At 47.2% G+C, this 19,297-nt stretch overlaps 1 protein-coding gene across 2 annotated transcripts in view; it reads left to right on the top strand.

Moving 5' to 3' along the window:
- Positions 1-664: 664 nt before the first annotated feature.
- Positions 665-19,297, top strand: part of ARMH3 (armadillo like helical domain containing 3) — a 182,973-nt gene continuing 164,340 nt past the window's right edge. The window contains exons 1-2 of one of the 2 annotated variants that reach the window (XM_037903837.2): positions 665-785; positions 18,879-18,990. In XM_037903837.2, the coding sequence (XP_037759765.1) occupies positions 18,889-18,990 (102 nt within the window). In that variant the 5' untranslated portion in view covers positions 665-785; positions 18,879-18,888. Of the gene's footprint in view, positions 786-8,869; positions 8,889-18,878; positions 18,991-19,297 lie in introns of those variants that run through there. The other variant, XM_043550711.1, reaches the window with a different exon arrangement.

Raw genomic sequence — 19,297 nt, 5'->3', positions numbered from 1 at the left:
TGAGTCCTGGGCTCTGTCTCTTGGAGGGGAGTGGGGTTTAGTGGTTAGAGCAGGCGGGGGCTGGGAGCCAGGACTCCTGGGTTCTCTCCCCAGCTCTGGGAGGGGAGGGGAGTCTAATGGTTAGAGCAGGGGGCTGGGAGCCAGGACTCCTGGGTTCTCTCCCTGGCTCTGGGAGGGGAGGGGAGTCTAATGGTTAGAGCAGGGGGCTGGGAGCCAGGACTCCTGGGTTCTCTCCCTGGCTCTGGGAGGGAAGGGGAGTCTAATGGTTAGAGCAGGGGGCTGGGAGCCAGGACTCCTGGGTTCTCTCCCCGGCTCTGGGAGGGGAGGGGAGTCTAATGGTTAGAGCAGGGGGCTGGGAGCCAGGACTCCTGGGTTCTCTCCCCAGCTCTGGGAGGGGAGGGGAGTCTAATGGTTAGAGCAGGGGGCTGGGAGCCAGGACTCCTGGGTTCTCTCCCCGGCTCTGGGAGGGGAGGGGAGTCTAATGGTTAGAGCAGGGGGCTGGGAGCCAGGACTCCTGGGTTCCATTCCTGGTTCACCACCAACCTGCTCCGTGCCCGCCCGGCCTGACAGCAGGAGGGGCGGCCCCTGGGGTACCTAGGACGGCCCCCGCGCTGCTGTTGCAATGGTGCGGGGTAGCCAACCCCCGCCCCCAAGATGGACGAGCGCTAGGACCCGGCGGGACGCGGGAGGAGGCGGGACTGACGGGCTCCTCAGAGCGCACGCGCAGTGGGGCTGGGAGGCAGGTCGCGCCTGCGCGTGGCGGGCCGTGAGCCGCTCGCCCTCAGGTAAGTGCAGGGGGGTCCCGGCGTCTCCTTGGCCCCTCGGCCCCGCCCCCGCCCGCTGGACCCCCGTCGCCATGGCGCCGCGGGGGCCCCGCCCCCCAGGGCCGCCCTGAGCCGGGGCCCTGCAGCTCGGGGGGAGGCGGTGTCTGCTATGGGGGGGCCCGCGGGGGCGGCTGGCGGGGAGGGGTCTGGGGGCTCTGCCCCGCGGGGGGGGGTGCCTTGGGGGGAGGGGTCTGGGGGCTCTGCCCTGTCTGGGGGGGGGGTTGGCTGGCTGGGAGGGGTCTGGGGGCTCTGCCCCGTCTGTGGGGGGGGGGTTGGTTGGCCGGGGGGGGTGTGGGGGCTCTGCTCCGTCGGTGGGGGTGGTTGGCCGGGAGGGGTCTGGGGGGTGGGGGGGTTGGCTGGCTGGGAGGGGTCTGGGGGCTCTGCCCTGTCGGGGGGGGGAGGGGGTTGGCTGGCTGGGAGGGGTCTGGGGGCTCTGCCCCGTCGCGGGGGGGCGGGGGTTGGCTGGCTGGGAGGGGTCTGGGGGCTCTGCCCCGTCGGGGGGGGTGGTTGGCTGGGAGGGGTCTGGGGGCTCTGCCCCGTCGGGGGGGGTGGTTGGCTGGGAGGGGTCTGGGGGCTCTGCCCTGTCTGTGGGGGGGGGTTGGTTGGCCGGGGGGGGTCTGGGGGCTCTGCCCCGTCTGTGGGGGGGGGGGTTGGTTGGCCAGGAGGGGTCTGGGGGCTCTGCTCCGTCGGTGGGGGTGGTTGGCTGGGGGGGTCTGGGGGCTCTGCTCCGTCGGTGGGGGACTCTGTCATGCACGGTTGGGGGGAGGCTCCTGGATACAACTCTCATCTCTCTGGGTCTGTGCCCGTCACAGACTGTGGGTGCCCAGCACGTCCTGAGCCGGAGCGACCCGCCCTTACTGCGGCGATTACGCTGTGCACTGGACATGCCAGGACGCAGAGCTCCATTCCCGGGAGCTCCATCACAGTAGGGTCCCCGCCGGTGTATTCTCCCCCGGGACCGCATGAGTGTGACGGTTCACCCCATGTGGGTCCCGGGAGTGTACCGTCCTCTTGGGTTGCTGCCGGAGGCCAGGGTTCACCACAGCTGGATTCCTGCGGGTGTACCCCTGCTGTTGGCAGATGTTATTTGAGGATATTAAGTGACAAATCTGAGGAACTGTCCCAGATTGAGGTGTCATTAGAGGAGCTTTTGGAACAAATTGATAAACTAAACAGTAATACGTCACCAGGACCAGATGGGATTCACCCAAGAGTTCTGAAGGAACTGAGACGTGAAATTGCAGAACTACTAACTGTAGCCTGTAACCGATCATTTAAATCAGCTTCTGTACCAGATGACTGGAGGAGAGCTAATGTGATGGCAATCTTTAAAAAGGGCTCCAGAGGAGACCCCGGCAATTACAGGCCAGTAAGCCTGACTTCAGTACCGGGCAAACTGGCTGAAACTGTAGTAAAGAACAAAATTGTCAGACACATAGATGAACATAATTTGTTGGGGATGAGTCGACATGGTTTTTGTAAAGGGAACTCATGCCCCCCTCCACCCCGGCCTGGAGCCCCTTGCTCCCTGCCCCGCCCACTGGGCCCTGGTGTTTTTATAGCATGTTGAGGGAGGCCTCAGCAAGAAAAAGGTGGAGAACCCTGCCCCAGGGTCTGTGCTGGGCCCAGTCCTATTCAGCATATTCATAAATGACCTGGAAACGTGAGTGAACAGCGAGGTGGCAAAATCTGCAGATGGTACAAAACTACTCAAGGTAGTTAAGTCCCAGGCAGACTGCGAAGAGCTACAGAGGGATCTCACAAACCTGGATGCCTGGGCCACAAAATGGCAGGTTAAATTCAGTGTTGATAAATGCAAAGTAATGCACATTGGAAAACATCATCCCAACTCTACCTATAAAATGATGAGTCTAAATTAGCTGTTACCACTCAAGAAAGATTTTGGAGTCATTGTGGGTAGTTCTCTGAAAACATCCATTCAATGTGCAGTGGCCATCAAAAAAGCAAACAGAATGTTGGGCATCATTAAGAAAGGGAGAGATAATAAGACAGAAAATATCATATTGCCTCTATATAAATCCACGGTATGCCCACACCTTGAATAGTGTGTGCAGATGTGGTGCCCCATCTCAAAAAAGGTATACTGGAATTGGAGAAGGTTCAGAAAAGGGCAACAAAAATGATTAGGGGTATGGAACGGCTTCCGTATGAGGAGAGATTTATGAGACTGGGGCTTTTCAGCTTGGAAAAGAGATGACTCTTGGGATATAATAAAGGTCTATAAAATCATGACTGATGTGGAGAAAGTAAATAAGGAGGTGTTATTTACTCCTCATAATACAAGAACTGGGGTCACCAAATGAAATTAATAGGCATCAGGTTTAAAACAAACAAAAGGAAGTATTTCTTCACATAACGCACAGTCAGCCTGTGGAACTCTTTGCCAGAGGATGTTGTGAAGACCAAGACTATAACAGGGTTCAAAGAAGAACTAGATAAATTGATGGAGAATAGGTCCATCAATGACTATTAGCCAAGATGGGCAGGGATGGTGTCCCTAGCCTCTGTTTGCCAGAAGCTGGGAATGAGTGACAGGGGATGGATCACTTGATGATTCCCTGTTCCGTTCATTCCCTCTGGGGTACCTGGCACTGACTACAGTTGGAAGACAGGATAGTGGGCTAGATGGACCTTTGGTCTGATCCAGTATGGCTATTCTTATATCTGTCATTCACCTGATAGGTGTACGGACAGAAACTTAAAGTATGATAGATAGATTCCCCCCCAAGTTACATGGAGCTTGTAAAACAATTGATTTTTCCTATGCAGTATTGTATAGCAAATGTCCCATGGATGGAAGTGTTTTAATATGAGCACTGTAATTCAGTAGTATTTATAATACCGTATTTGGAAAAAAGTGACCTGTCCCAGACATGTGCTGGTGTTGCTGGTGGAGGGAGCTGTGCCAGAGCGTCTCAGTGGCTTCTTCTAATGTGGCCCTGGCTGGTTCCTTAAAACTCGGTTAGCATAAAATATTAGTTTTACAGTATGTAGTCTCAGAGTAGCAGCCGTGTTAGTCTGTATTCGAAAAAAGAAAAGGAGTACTTGTGGCACCTTAGAGACTAACCAATTTATTTGAGCATAAGCTTTCGTGAACTACAGCTCACTTCATCGGATGCATGCTGTGGAAAATACAGAAGATGTTTTTGTACACACAGACCATGAAAAAATGGGTGTTTATCACTACAAAAGGTTTTCTCTCCCCCCACCCCACTCTCCTGCTGGTAATAGCTGATCTAAAGTGATCACTCTCCTTACAATGTGTATGATAATCAAGGTGGGGCCATTTCCAGCACAAATCCAGGTGTCCGTCCCCACCCCCCCCCCCCCCCCCCCCCCCCCCCCCCCCCCCCCCGTCTGTTTTCCTCTAATCACTGGTTGCTCCTTTCTTGGATTATTCACAAGATCATTACTGTGAATAGTGTGTTGGCTGTACTGCTATAGTGCCTATGGCAGTCAGGGATCAGGGCCCCATTATGCTAGATGTTGTAAAAATAGAACACAAAGATGGTCCCTTGCCCAATGTCTTTACAATAAGGCAAGAGACAATGGTGTGAATACAACAAACAAAGGGGGGAGGGAAGGAGCACACAGTAAGAAGATTAAGATCAGGGTGATGGCAGTAGTCACAGCACACTAGCTGTTTAGGGTGTTGTAGGCATCATGGCAGAGGACAGTTTTAAGGAGGGATTTGGAAGAGGACAAAGAAATGGGTTTATAGATGTTTATGGATGCTCCTTCCATACAGAAGGGGCAGTGTGGGAGAAAGAGCAAAAGGTACTCATGGGAAATTTGACAAATAGACAATCAAGACTGACTTCATTGCCCGATCAGGGGGTGGGAGTTGTCCTCTTGATAGCCTGTGAGTGGTAGCAGCTTGGGCTGGGATAGCCTGTGTGGGTCCTGAAAAGTAAAGACCACTACTTAGTGCTTGATGCACTGGAGAAGGGGGAGCCAGTGAAGGGATGCGAAGAGTGGGACAATGTGGCTGTGGTGCGGAGGCAGGAAAATGATCTTTGCAGCAGCATCTTGAATGCATGTAGGTGGGCCTGGGTGACATTTGTCAAGTCCAGAGAGGAGGAGGAGGAGGAGGAGGGGGCTGCAGCGATTGATGTGCGGGACGATGAGGGTCTTGCTGAGCATTTGATCTGTTCTAACACAGAGGAAGGGCTGGATCTTACAGCGGTTGTGCAGGAAGAAATGGCTTAAATTTCTGGGTCTAGTAGGAATATTTTTCTTTAAACGGTGCTTCCTGTAGTGGGGTGTGATGGGAGGAAGTATAGCTGCATCTACACTAGTTGATTTGTTTTTCAGCAATGGTGTGAACTCCAGGTTCGGCCAGACGGGCATTTTACCACAGCTTTGAGGGCATTAGAGGATATATTGGTGGTAATGCATGCATCCAGTCTACACCAGCGTTTATGCTGCTGCTGCTGAAAAATGGATAGGAAATTTTCTAGTGTAGACAAGGCCTATATGTGAGACACCAGCTCAGACGTTTTCTTGTCAACGAGTCAAACTATAAAGGTGATTTGCTTTTTGTGTAGAATATGGCAGGGGAACATCTGGGCAACTCCTGCTGGAAGTACAGTCTCGGCTGCCATATAAGCCCCAGCTTTGAGGGGTCCTCTTCTTATTTTATTGTTGGCATTGTGCTGTTGGCGTGGTGGGCATTGTATAGATGTGTAGGAAGACAAGATCCTGTTCTGAGCAGTTTTAATTCCAATAGACAAAGTACAAATAAAGGTTATAAGTGGAGTTAGCCAAAATGCAGGATTTCTGGTTTGCAGGAAATGTAACATATTCAAAAGTTGGTTTTGCTGTGAATGAGAGTGAATCCAAACTTTAGTGAAATTTCCCATGAACTAGAATTCCCCCCCAGCTTCATTTCAGAAACACTGAGGTGTTCATGAAAGGAAGTCTTCTTCCCTGGCTGGAGAGCTGCTGAATGAAATTGATGTTCTTGTCAGTTTCGTAGCGGCTAAGAGCAGACAGGAAGCTGACAAAAATGTCAATTCCACCTATCAGTTGTGGGGGCTCCCAAGATCTGCATCTATGGGAAGTGCAGTACACATGACGGGTCTGCCCCGAGCTGCAGACCCTGGGAGCTCGTCCTAGGCTCCTGGCTCAAGGACAGGGAGCCTGTAATGGCAAGTCCTGTGTCTCTCCAGCTTCCTGGACTTTCAGGGGGAGGCAGAGCACTGGGGCTGTTCAGCTCCTGGTGCTGGCAGGAAGGTTGAGCACCCAGGCATTGTGCTTTGGCTGCCCTCCGAAAAAGGTTTTCTCAATTTCCGTAGCAAAAAGTGAAGCCAACAAGAGCCTGCTGTGTGACTGGCCTGCTAGTCCAAGCATAGGAAGCAGGCTTTAGAAGATGCAGGGATGTGAGCTGGAGAAGATGGCAGGGTTCAGTAAGATTGGAGCTAGCAGAGTATAGAGCACAAAGGGCTTGTGGTGGGAAACCAGGGCAGAGGGGAAGGTATAGAGCCTCGAATGTGAGGTACAGATTTTGAACCAGATGTGGAAGAAGAGCAGAATCACTCCACTGGCGTCAGGTCTGAGGAGATGCATCCGTAGTGTTAGCTTACAACACTTGTTTTACATTCTGACCGAGGGATCCATATCTGACCTCCTGTTTGGAGGAATACCTATTTTTCCTTATGAACATAAGAATGGCCATACTGGGTCAGACCAAAGGTCCATCCAGCCCAGTATCCTGTCTGACGACAGTGGCCAATGCCAGGTTCCCCAGAGGGAGTGAACTTAACAGGTAATGATCTAGTGATCTCTCTCCTGCCATCCATCTCCACCCTCCAACAAAAAGAGGCTAGGGACACCATTCCTTACCCATCCTGGCTGATAGCCATTAATGGACTTAGCCTCCATGAATTTACCTTGATACAGACTTAAAACCATATATTTAGTTTTTAAACATAATGCCTTATATAGTGGCTGTACATACATTTCACAACAATATTAATGACCATTGTGACCCCAACTTCCATTTAAGACGTCACATGATGTTCTTTGATGAACTGGAATGTACAAACTAGAATCAAGATATTCCTGTAGCCCTCTTGCCAGTAGGCATTTAAGTGTTCTTGGGTCACAGTCAGCCAGGTTTAATCTCCCTCCATTAAAATCTGTGTCCAATTTTCCACCTCTAGTGACCCAGGTGACCTCAGTCTTACTCATGTTCATTTCCATCCCAGGCCAGCTTTCCTATTTCCTCTGACTTCTTTTGAGGATGTCTTTATTACTATGTTGTCTCCATATAGCAGCTGCTCACCTTTTCCCATTGGTGGCTTCCTGCTGATATAGTCCATCAGTATGATAAACTGCAGCCGACTCCTGGTCCAGTCCAGCTTTCACCTCATTTGGACTTGTTATCATTCCCAAGCAGGTTTGGATCACTGTTTTAGGTGAACTGTACAGGTCCTTCACCATAGTTGTTAAATCTTCAGACACTCCATATTTCCTCAGCTAGTGTGCGCGTCCTTCTGTCCACTTTTGCACTGGCAAGAGCGTACGGCGTCCCTGACATGCAGCGCACGGAGCCTTTCCCCAGTTAAGCTAAGTACATGCCCACTCTCTCCCCATCTTCTTGCTGTAGACCTTCTGAAACACCAACAGGAGGTATTGGTGTGTCACTGCCCAGCACCAAACTTCATTTAACCTATGGATGGGGGTTTGAGATTGGAGTTTTCCTTCTCCTAGGTAGGCTGCTGTCCTGGGCTAAAGGGCCCCACCTGCCTATCTGCATAGCCGTATTAGTGTCGGTACTGTATTTTGAAGATGTACGTGCTTATTAGTTTGAGTAGCAGCTGTCTTAGTCTGTATTCACAAAAAGAAAAGAAGTCTTTGTGGCACCTTAGAGACTAACCAATTTATTTTGAAGTGAGCTGTAGCTCACAAAAGCTTATGCTCAAATAAATTGGTTAGTCTCTAAGGTGCCACAAGTCCTCCTTTTCTTTTTGTGCTTATTAGTATGAAAGTTACTTCCATTGCACACCTGCTTTTTAAGTACACTTATTTCTCATGCTTGCTCTCAGCCAAGACAGCAGGTTAAAATTCCTTTCTGACTTTTTGGAGAGATCCCACCTTCATCTGAAGTATGGTTCCCCTCTGAAAAGCATCTATGTAAAAATGGCACCACCTTGCTCACCAGATGCGCTGGTGTTAGCGATAGAAATACATTTATCCTCTTTTTACTCCTGTTAGCCTGCAGAAGCAATGAGCTGCATTCTGTTCCTTTGTGTATCATCAACAGAATTGGTTACTGAATTCCAGCCAGCTACACCTGTGCAGATCCACTGAAGGCAATGGGATTCATTGATTCCAAGGCCAGAAGGGACCAGTGTGATCATCTAGTTCGACCTCCTGCATAGCACAGGCCATAAAACTTCCCCACAATAGTTCCTAGAGCAGATCTGTTAGAAAAACATCCAGTCTCGATTTTAAAAATTGTCATGGTGGATTCTCCATCGCTGGCCCTTGGTAAATTGTTCCAATGATTAATTACTGTCACTTAAAAATATACGCCTTATTTCCAGTCTGAATTTGTCTAGCTTCAACTTTCAGCCATTGGATCGTATTAGACCTTTCTCTGCTAGACTGTAGAGCCCATTAGTAAATATTTGTTCCCCATGTTGATTCTTATAGATTGTAAGCATGTCACCCTTAGTCTGCTCTTTGTTAAGCTAAATAGATAGACTCAAAGAGATCAGTCTCTGTAAAGTATGTTTTCTAATCCTTTAATCGTTCTCTTGGCTCTTCTCTGATCCCTCTCCAGTTTATCAACATCCTTCTTGCACTGTGGGCATCAGAACTGGACACAGGATCCCAGCAGTGGTTGCACCAGTGCCAAATAGAGGTAAAATCACCTCTCTGCTCCTACTCGAGATTCTCCTGTTTATGCATCCCAGGATCGCATTAGCTCTTTTGGCCACAGCATCACACTGGGAGCTCCTGTTCAGCTGATTCTCCACCAGGACCCCAAAATCTTTTTTCAGAGTCACTGCTTCCCAGGATAGACTCCCCCATCCTGTAAGTGTGGCCTACATTCTTTGTTCCTAGATGTAGACATGCAGCCATATTAAAACATGTTGTTTGCTTGCACCCCAGTTTCCCAAACACTCCAGATAGCTCTGAATCAGTGGCCTGTTCTCTTCATTATTTACCACTCTCCCAATTTTTGTGCTGTCTGCAAACTTGATCAGTGATGTTTTAAAGGTCCCCCCGCAGTCATAGATAAAAATGTTAAATAGAGTCGGGCCAAGAACCAATTCCCATGAGATCCCACTGGAAACACACCTGCTCAATGATGATTCCCTGTTTAGTTACTTTTGGAGACCTGTCAACCAGTTTTTAATCCATTTAATATGTGACATGTCGGTTCTGGTTTTGTAATCAAAATGTCGTGTGGTACCAAGTCAAATGCCTTTATTACCCTTATCAGCCAAACGTGTAATTTCTTTAAAAAAAAAAAAAAAAAAAAAGATACCAGGTTAGTTTGACAGGATCTGTTTTCCATAAGCCCATGCTAATTTGCATTAATTACCTTAACTTTCTTTAATTCTTTATAAATTGAGTTCTGTGTCAGCCACTCCATTATCTTGCCCAGGATTGATGTAAGGCTGGCAGGCCAATAATTAACTGGGTTGTTCCATTTACCCTTTTTAAAAATAGGCACAACCTTAGCTTTCTTCCAGTCGTCTGGAATTTCCCCAGTGCTACAAGACTTATTGAGAATTAACATTAATAGTCCAATGAGCGCCTTAGCCAGCTCTTTTAAAACTCTTGAATGCAAGTTAATTGGACCTGCTGATTTAAAAATGTCTAACTTCAGTAGCTTTTGTTTAACATCTTCCAGAGATATTAGTGGAATGGAAAGAGTGTTATCACCATATGATAAGACTATATTATCTGTTTTTTCCCCAAATATGGAATAGAAATATATATTGAACATTTCTGCCTTTTCTGCATTATTATTGATGATTCTACCATTTCCATCTAGTAATGGACCAGTTCCACTATCAGGACTCTTTTTCCTTCTAATATATTAAAAAAACCTCATTATTGTCCTTAATTCTGCTGGCCATTGATTTCTGCTTGTGTGTCTTGGCTTCCCTTATCAATTTTCTACAATTCCTAACTTCTGTTTTATATTAATTGGTATCAACTTCTGCTTTCCTCCATTTCTTATATATTATTTTTTATTTTTTTACTGCTACCTTCGCTTCCCGTCTTAACCCAGGTTGGTTTTTTACCCAGCACAGACTTCTTCCTCGATTGTGGGAGAGTGGCTTTTTCTTCATCTAGTAAGGTGTTCTTAAATGATTCCCAGTTATTCACATTTTTCGAATTATATTCTTCCTCCCAGCTGATTCGGCTCATAATTGTTTTCAGCTTTGTGAAATTGACCCTATTAAAGAACAGTGTGTGTGTGTGTGTGTGTATATATATATATTGCTTGTCTGGACTTTATTCTGCTTGCACATTGTAAGTGTGACCAAGTCATGATCATAAGCTCCCATTAATTTTCAGTTATGTGATCAGTTCTGGGATCATACAGGGCTTAATATAAAGACAACGGGGGCCATGATGGTGTCACAGAGGGCCTAATTTGGAGATAGTGGAGTTGCACAGGTGTCACTGTGGGCTTAATTTGGCCTGCAGAATCTTTAGTATGCGTCATGACTTGCACAGTGGAAAGAATCCAGCCTCACAGACTGGGATGGGGGGAAACATGACGGGCTGTGAGTTAGGAAAAACATTGTTTTACTTGCAAACTGGGCACATTTGCAGTGGAATTATTGAGAGATGACCGATCTGGAGCCTCACAATGGGACCTCGACAAAGTCACTTTTCATGACAGCTCTGTGCTTCATAATGCAGGGGCTAGTTTTGTATTTGCACAACTGCAAAATAAGTTTAAAAACAAACCATGCTTGGTATGGACCTAGCAGTCAGTGCTTGGTGCTAGGAAGCTTTCACTAGACTTGAAATCATTTGTGTGGGTGAGCCCAGCCTTCCTAGCAGTGACAGGTTGAAAGACATTGGACTTTAAAGCGAGTATCAACTAAGTCCATGATTTTCAGTGTATTTGTTGCCATTGAATATTAACTCCATAAAACAAGTCCTGGATTTTGGACTAATGTAGAGTTCATACCCTGCAGTGTCTTTCCCAGCTCTCAGAGTAGCAGCCGTGTTAGTCTGTATTCGCAAAAAGAAAAGGAGGACTTGTGGCACCTTAGAGACTAACCAGTTTATTTGAGCATAAGCTTTCGTGAGCTACAGCTCACTTCATCGGATGCATTCAGTGGAAAATAATCTCCTCACTGTATTTTCCACTGAATGCATCCGATGAAGTGAGCTGTAGCTCACGAAAGCTTATGCTCAAATAAATTGGTTAGTCTCTAAGGTGCCACAAGTCCTCCTTTTCTTTTTCCCAGCTCTGAGAACCAGTTTGACGCTGCAGTGGTGAACAAGAATGTGGTTATTGAGCATTGCATGCTAAAAAAAGTGCAATGGGTTATTTCTCGGACTGTGTACTGGGATGTGTAGCTGTGTGTGTGAGTGTGCGATTGCTCACAAACACAAAAATATTCAGGTTTGTTAGATAAGGAAACAAAATGCAAATCAATGCTAATGCAACGTTGACGTTGCGATGTACATACCAAAGTCTGGAAATGGAAAGATATGGATTGGCCAGTAACCACAGGTTGGATACATGGAGTTTAGAGTTGCTATAGTTAAAACCATATACAGTAATATTATTTTTGCCATTACAAGAGACATACTCTATACAATAAAGCAAAGTATGTGTTTGTGAGGGGGCTGAATTACGGCTGTTGTGGAAATCATAGTTTTAGCTGGCCAGGTTTTGTGATCAAAGCCCCAACCGTAACATTGTTAAGGTTTTTGCTTGCAATTTCTGTGGGTATTTTAGTGACAAGTTACTAATAGTGTGTTCATTTGTACGTCACAAGTTTGGTTTGCGGAACTCTGCTGTGGATTCTCAAATGAAATTAGTGATAGATGTGCTAAGCCTGCGTTGTGCTTGGCTGCACATTCAGCGCCAGATCATCCTGAGCCCAATGTTGGCAGTGGGTAAACTTTGTAGTGCAGGCAAGGCTTTTATGCATGAACACTTAACTGCCATGGCTTTTATGCCTCCACTTTCATGATGCCATGTGTCTTTAGTCCCAGATGAAGTGTCCTGAATCGTCTGCTGTTGTGACGTTAGTGACTTGAACTGGGACCGCATAGAACATTGTTGCAACCAAGGTCCTGCAGTGGCACCAAATCTTGTATAAAGGGGGTCAAATAAGGTGTCTAAGACAAGGTTATGGTTTGCTGGTTAGGATTATGCAATCTGTTTGCATGTATCATTTTTGTATTTAAAGATATAAGTATTGGCTCTATACTGTCTGTTTTTCAAATTTATGCTATGCTTCTGGGTGACACCCCAGACAAGTTGGTGTCAGCTCTGCCTAGCCTGCTTGATGGCCCGTTAAGGACCATCATTGACACAACTGACCCATTGAGAGAAGGCAGACACGCCTTGGGACTCAGCAAGGTGTGCAGGGACCTGCCTATGGACAAAACCATGTGAGGGACAGCTTGTCTTTGGGACAAAGAAAGCAGAGACCACATGGCAAGAGACTATAAAAACCTGCTGCAGCTCCTCCATCTTGTCTTCAATCCTGCTTCTTACCTCTGGAGGGACTTTGCTGCACTGAAGCTTTGAATCAAGGACTGAATGACCCATCCCAGCTGGGGATGTTCTCCAGAGACTTGATTTGAACCTGCCGTTTATTCCATCACTGCTACAAACCTGAACCAAGAAGTTGGCCGTCCCTGTATGTCATTGATTCCATTTAACCACTTCTAGCTCTCATCTTTATCTTTTTCCTTTTATGAATAAAGCTTTAGATTTTAGATTCTAAAGGATTGGCAACAGCATGATTTGTGGGTAAGATCTGATTTGTATATTGACCTGGGTCTGGGGCTTGGTCCTTTGGGATCAAGAGAACCTTTTCTCTTTTACTGGGGTATTGGTTTTCATAACCATCTGTCCCCGTAGCGAGTGGCACTGGTGGGGGATACTGGGAAACTGGAGTGTCTAAGGGAATTGCTTGTGTGACTTGTGGTTAGCCAGTGTGGTAAAACCAAAGTCTTCTCCGTTTGGCTGGTTTGGTTTGCCTTGGTGTGCATAGAAACCCCAGCCATTGGCACTCTCAGTTGGGTCCCGCCAGAACCAGCCTCGTTACAGCTGTGCAGTGAAGTGGCTGGTGTACTAAACATTCCCATGCAGCTCTCTCTCAGCTCCGTGGGGTAGATCTCCCCGGCACTCAGCTGCTACAGCTGTGTGTTAATAGAATTGTCCCTGTGAACTCAGGAGTATGAAAATGTGTCGATGCCTTTACATCAGTAATCTGTTTGAAGGAATAGCTCTGTTAACTACAGCCAGTTAGTCCCATTGTTTAAAAAGTCTGCTAATTCAGCATCTCTATCGTGTATAAAAGTTTTCAACAACAAGATTATAGGAATGTTCAATTTTTTCTGCAGCTACTTAGAAAGCCCCCAGTAGCTAAGTGCAGCTTTTAATTTCTAAAATATCTATTTCTTGCAGCTAGATGCATCATATAATTGCATAAAATGAAAACAGAAACCCATTAGCGCTGGCTGATCGTCCTAGGTCATGAGACCAGGTGCTTTGGAATGAAAGGAGAGTTGAACTTTTCTCTTCTGGTTCCTCCGCATGCTCATTTGTAGTCCCTAGAATAACAAATCATGAACAAAGGCATTATTTAATTGTTGCCTCTAGCAATCTTCTGCCTGTGCTTTCCCTGTAACTTAGGTTAAGAGATGCCAAATCCCAATTCTTATCTTGACACAGACTTGGAGTTTTACATGATCTCGTCTTTCTGATGCTGGCCTGGCAGCAAGCACTTGTTTCACATGGGGTTTAGAATCTGCCATCTTTCTAGACGTGTGAGAAAAGTGCTAACACATACTGCACCTCTCACCTCTCTTTTGGTCTGCAGCATGTACATGAGTGTATTGATTCTCTACCCGCCCCCCGCCCCTCCGCCCTTAATTTGGTGCAAGAACACAGACCCAGGAGCGCTGCAAGTTAGTTTATTAGCGTTGACATTGAGATTCATTAGCTGTAATCCAATTAGAAGCACACTGACAGATGTGTTTGTGCACTGGGGCTGTGTGCTGTTTTGGATTCAGAGACTTGTGATTCCTGTTGGAGAGCTTGTTTTGGGTAATCTCATGAAAGATCTGTGCTCCGGGCTCAGAGTGGCATCGGTTTTGATTTGTTTGCTAATAGAAACCTTTCTGTTTCCAATTATTTTTCCTGATTGGGGAGACATCTTATTTCCCATGACACAGTTAAAAAGAGATGGAGAGTCTCGAGGAGGGAAGCCATCAAGGTGATTTAACAATGTTTTCTTTCTAGTTTGTTTGACTTAAACTTCCCCCAGATCTTAATTGAATGGAGGGCCTGCCTGGCTATAAAAGTGCTGATCCAATAGCCATAAGATGTGGTTAAGTAATTACTGTGATTCACAGTGCTGTGAGGCACTCCAAGCCCTGTGTCTGCAGTAAATGAAATCCAAATCTCCGTTCTGAAACAGACACCCATTAGTCATTGAAATCTGCTCTTTGAACATATCATGGAAGGAGTCTTGGAAAAGAGATGACTAAGATGGGATATGATTGAGGTCTATAAAATCATGACTGGTGTGGAGAAAGTAAATAAGGAAGTATAACACAAGAAGTAGGGACCACCAAATGAAATGAATAGGCAGCAGGTTTAAAACAAACACAAGGAAGTATTTTTTCACTCACCGCACAGTCACCCTGTGGAACTCCTTGCCAGAGGATGTTGTGAAGGCCAAGACTATAACAGGGTTCAGAAAAGAACTAGATACATTCATGGAGGATCGGTCCATCAGTGGCTGTTTGCCAGAAGCTGGGACTGGGCGACAGGGGATGGATCCCTTGATGATTCCCTGTTCTGTTCATTCCCTATGGGGCACCTGGCACTGGCCACTGTCGGCAGACAGGATCCTGGGCTAGATGGATCTTTGGTCTGACCCAGTCTGGCCATTCTTATGTTCTGAAGGAGTCCAGGCATTCTGCTTTGGAAGCTTAATTCCACAGCTGTCTCCATGACTGCAGACTTGGGAAGCTCAAGGGGCACCAGAAATGTACTGCAGTGCACTTACCTCTGTGCGCATAATTTATCATTGCTGACTTAGCTGCTGCAAGCGCCTGCCCTTCTTTCCCTGTAGGCTGCTTCAGCTCTAATCTGCCTGTGCGAGCAATGGAATTATGTAAAACCCCCTTGGGCAGTGTGGGGAGAGTGGCAGAGAGTTCAGGAGAACGCCTGGGGTTTGAGCGCGGAGAGATACTCCGTTCCCTCCATGCGTGATGCGTAGAGACGGTAAGGAGGTTGCTAAAACGTTTCAGTGTTTGCTTGGGAAATGTTTATCATATGAAGCGATGTAAATAGGTATTTTGCAATCAATACCATACACTGTGTAACGTCAGAATTGCTGTATTGATTGCAACATTAGACGCAGGCCTGTGAGTACCTCGGAAGGTTGAGGAATCGAACGCCCAGACCTTGTGGTATGTTTAACAATCGCAGAGCACACATCACTAGAGCAGGGCAACGATTGTTTCTTTATACAACAGTCGAGCTGGCACAACACAACTATCAACAGTGAATAAAGGGCAAATCATCAGCGTGAGGAAGAACCAGAACAATGAAATAGAATATTGTTAATGTAGGGAACTGGGATGTTTCCTGGGGATACCCAGGAGTGTGAGGCATCTTGCTACACCCTGCCCTTAGCTTGTGTCATGTGCCATGTGTCAGCTCCTTGACTCCACTGGCCACGGTCATCACAAGCGCTTCCCTCTGAGCCTGCCAGGCTCTGCTGTCCCTTTGCAGGTTCTCAGTAGGCACACACCAACCTCCGAACGTCCAGCCCCTGGCCTGCTGAACAACCCCCAGGTTTGCTGCTCCCCAAGGAACAGTACCCTGACCGTACTAGTTACACCTGAGATCGCAGCGCCACTTGCCACACAGCACTTGGGTGTGTTGTGAAAACAAGCAAAAGCTTATTTAATAAAGAGTAGGGATTCAAATGAAAGGTAGAAATATTGGAAACAAATGGTTACACGTAAAATAGAAACAGCATTCTGGAACCTAGACTGACTGACTTAGTTACTGTTAACCCTTATACAGCTATGCTCAGCCCAAATCCTTCCAGTTTATTACAGCCAAGCTTGGCTGTGATCTTCCATTCATGAGACGTGTCACACTGTCCTCTTGTCTCCTCAGTGGAAAGATGCAGGGGGGGTACCTCCCCCCCCCCAGTTGTCTTCATTGTTAACCAGGATCTCCCCTGCAGGTTGTTTTTCCCTGTGTCTCTTTCTTGTCCATTTCACAATCTCCTGATTAGCATCCAGCTTAGATTGTAGACAGGCCTCCTTTGTGGAGTGGATGATACACAACCCACATGACCAGTGAGTGAGAGAGAAAAGCATTTATCCCCATCTGGTGACCTTCCTTAACTCTCAGACCATAAGAACATAATTTTCAGTATGGATACACAATTCCTTAAACAGTATCCATCCACACGTTTCACAGTGATTAGGCAACCAGTGGGCTGTTGGCTCTTCGTGGAGACCTCACATGCCACCGTTTGATAAACTTAATATGCATACGTCTGATCTAGGGAATCCCTGTAAAACTCTATGCACCCCTGGTGCCCTCTAACATAGAATCATAGAAGATTAGGGTTGAAAGAGACCTTGTGAGGTCATCTAGTCCAACCCCCTGCTCAAAGCAGGACCAACCCCAGCTAAATCATCCCAACCAAGGCTTTGTCAAGCCGGGCCTTCAAAAGCTCTAAGGATGGAGATTCCACCACCTCCCTAGGTAACCCATTCCAGTGCTTCACCACCCTCCTAGTGAAGCAGTTTTTCCTAATATCCAACCTAAACCTCCCCCACTGCAACTTGAGACCATTGCTTCTTGTTCTGTCATTTGCCACCACTGAGAACAGTCTAGATCCATCCTCTTTGGAACCCCCTTTCAGGTAGTTGAAAGCAGCTATCAAATCCCCCCTCATTCTTCTCTTCAGCAGACTAAACAATCCTAGTTCCCTCAGCCTCTCCTCATAAGTCATGTGCCCCAGCCCCCTAATAATTTTCATTGCCCTCCGCTGGACTCTCTCCAGTTTGTCCACATCTGTTCTATAGTGGGGGGACCAAAACTGGATGCAGTAGTCCAGATGTGGCCTCTGGACCAGTGCCGAATAGAGGGGAATAATCACTTCCTTCGATCTGCTGGCAGTGTTCCTATTAATGCAGCCCCATATGCCCTTAGCCTTCTTGGCAACAAGGGCACACTGCTGAGTCATATCCAGCTTCTCGTCCACTGTAATCCCCAGGTCCTTTTCTGCAGAACTGCAGCCGAGCCATTCGGTCCCTAGTCTGTAGCGGTGCATGGGATTCTTCCTTCCTAAGTGCAGGACTCTGCACTTGTCCTTGTTGGACCTCATCAGATTTCTTTTGGCCCCATCCTCCAATTTGTCTAGGTCACTCTGGACCCTATCCGTACCCTCCAGTGTATCTACCTCTCCCCACAGCTTAGTGTCATCCACAAACTTGCTGAGGGTGCAATCCATCACATCATCCAGATCATTAATGAAGATGTTGAACAAAAGCGGCCCCAGGACCAATCCCTGGGGCACTCTGCTTGAAACTGGCTATCAATTAGACATCGAGGCATTGATCACTACCCGTTGAACCCAACGATCTAGCCAGCTTTCTGTCCGCCTTATAGTCCATTCATCTAGTTAATAGTACTCTGACTTGCTGGCAGGAATACTGTGTTGGCACCAATTGGCACCAAGCCATTCCTGGTTTATAGAGACCCTGTTTATAATTTTGGAAAATAAATTCCTTTTGCTCTGAGAAAGGGTCCTCTCTCATACGTAATGTTGCTAGGTATTTGTGATCATCAATTGTTAGGCATCTTGCAACCTACCTAGCTTCTGGGAACAAGGAGAGCATTTCCATTCATGGCACTCTCTCTTTCCTAACGGCTCATTAGAAACTTAGGCCCCGATCCTGTAATTGGATCTCTTGGGGCAGAACCACGTGCTTCTGTTTATCCCCAATGACGCAGTGAAAAATCATGAATACACAGCATTTGATATGGGGGGCAAACTCGCACAAGTGGGCGAACATTTTGCATTGGATTTTGGTTGGGATCTCAGCGGAGTAATGCACTGTAATGTTTGCCAACCACTTTTCCAGGAAAGAAATACAAAATAATAGATGCCGTAGAGCAGGTTGATCAGGCACTTCTTTGCTTTCTTTCTCCTAGCACAAGAACAAAGGGATATTGAAGCAAATTGGTAGGCAGCAAGTTTAAATCCGATAAAAGGAATTACTTTTTCACACAGTCTGTGGAACTGATTACCACAAGATGTCACTGAGACCAAGTGTTTAGCAAGATTATAGTAAGGACTTCTTTAATAAAAAAAAAAAAAAAGGCGGGAAGGGACATAAGCCCTCTTGCTCCAGGCCACAAACCAACCACTGACTGACGGGTTAGGACGAAACTTTCCTTGTAAGCAGGCTATTCCATATCTAGTCTGCAGGGTTTGTTGCACCTTCCTCTGAGGCAATCTGGTGCTGGAAACTGAACTAGGATCTGGCTAGCCGGACCGTTGGTCTCAGTATCTTGCGTGGCAATTAACCCCCACCCCCCACTTCCTGCATGCTAGTGGCTGTTAGTATCTTAGCCTAGGGTATAGAGCTATCAGGGCTCTGGCAGTCAGAACACAGTTTGGGGGAAAAACATCCGTGCAGGGACCATCTCTGTATAGTACCTAGCCCAGGGGGTCCTGGCCGTGACTACAGCTCCTAGGGGCTGTGGCAACACCCCGTCACCTCCTGCTTTCTCAGTAGTTTGGTCTCTGTTCTTACGCCCAGGCTGTGCACCATGGCCCAAGCAGAGAAGAAAGGCGGACTGCTCTGGAAATCTTCAGCCTCCAAGAAACTATTGAAAGAGAAGGTTGTGCTAATGTACGATGAGATCTTCATGGTAAGGACTGGGTCCCTTTTCCTTTTGTCCCTTTGGTTTGCCGAGAGAGCTCCATGTGGTGGATTCTTCTCCATGAGACAGGGCACGCTTCTGTCAAAGCCACGCTGTCCCATAACTGTCTCAAATGACATGCCTTCCTCTGCTGCCTCCTTCAGTTTCACTGTGTGGCGGTCCCCGGGGGATCTAGAATGTGGTGGCCATGAAGTTAGGAAAGGGAGTGGCAGGCCAGGGGAGCCAATGCAGTAGGAGGAAGGGACTCCATAGTGAGGAGCTGTGAGGAATCTTCTCCTTTTTGGTTTGGGGGAGA

The sequence above is a fragment of the Chelonia mydas genome, chromosome 7 (genome assembly GCF_015237465.2).
Source record: "Chelonia mydas isolate rCheMyd1 chromosome 7, rCheMyd1.pri.v2, whole genome shotgun sequence".
Classification (NCBI taxonomy): domain Eukaryota; kingdom Metazoa; phylum Chordata; order Testudines; family Cheloniidae; genus Chelonia; species Chelonia mydas.
This window is presented reverse-complemented; position numbering and strand designations above follow the sequence as displayed.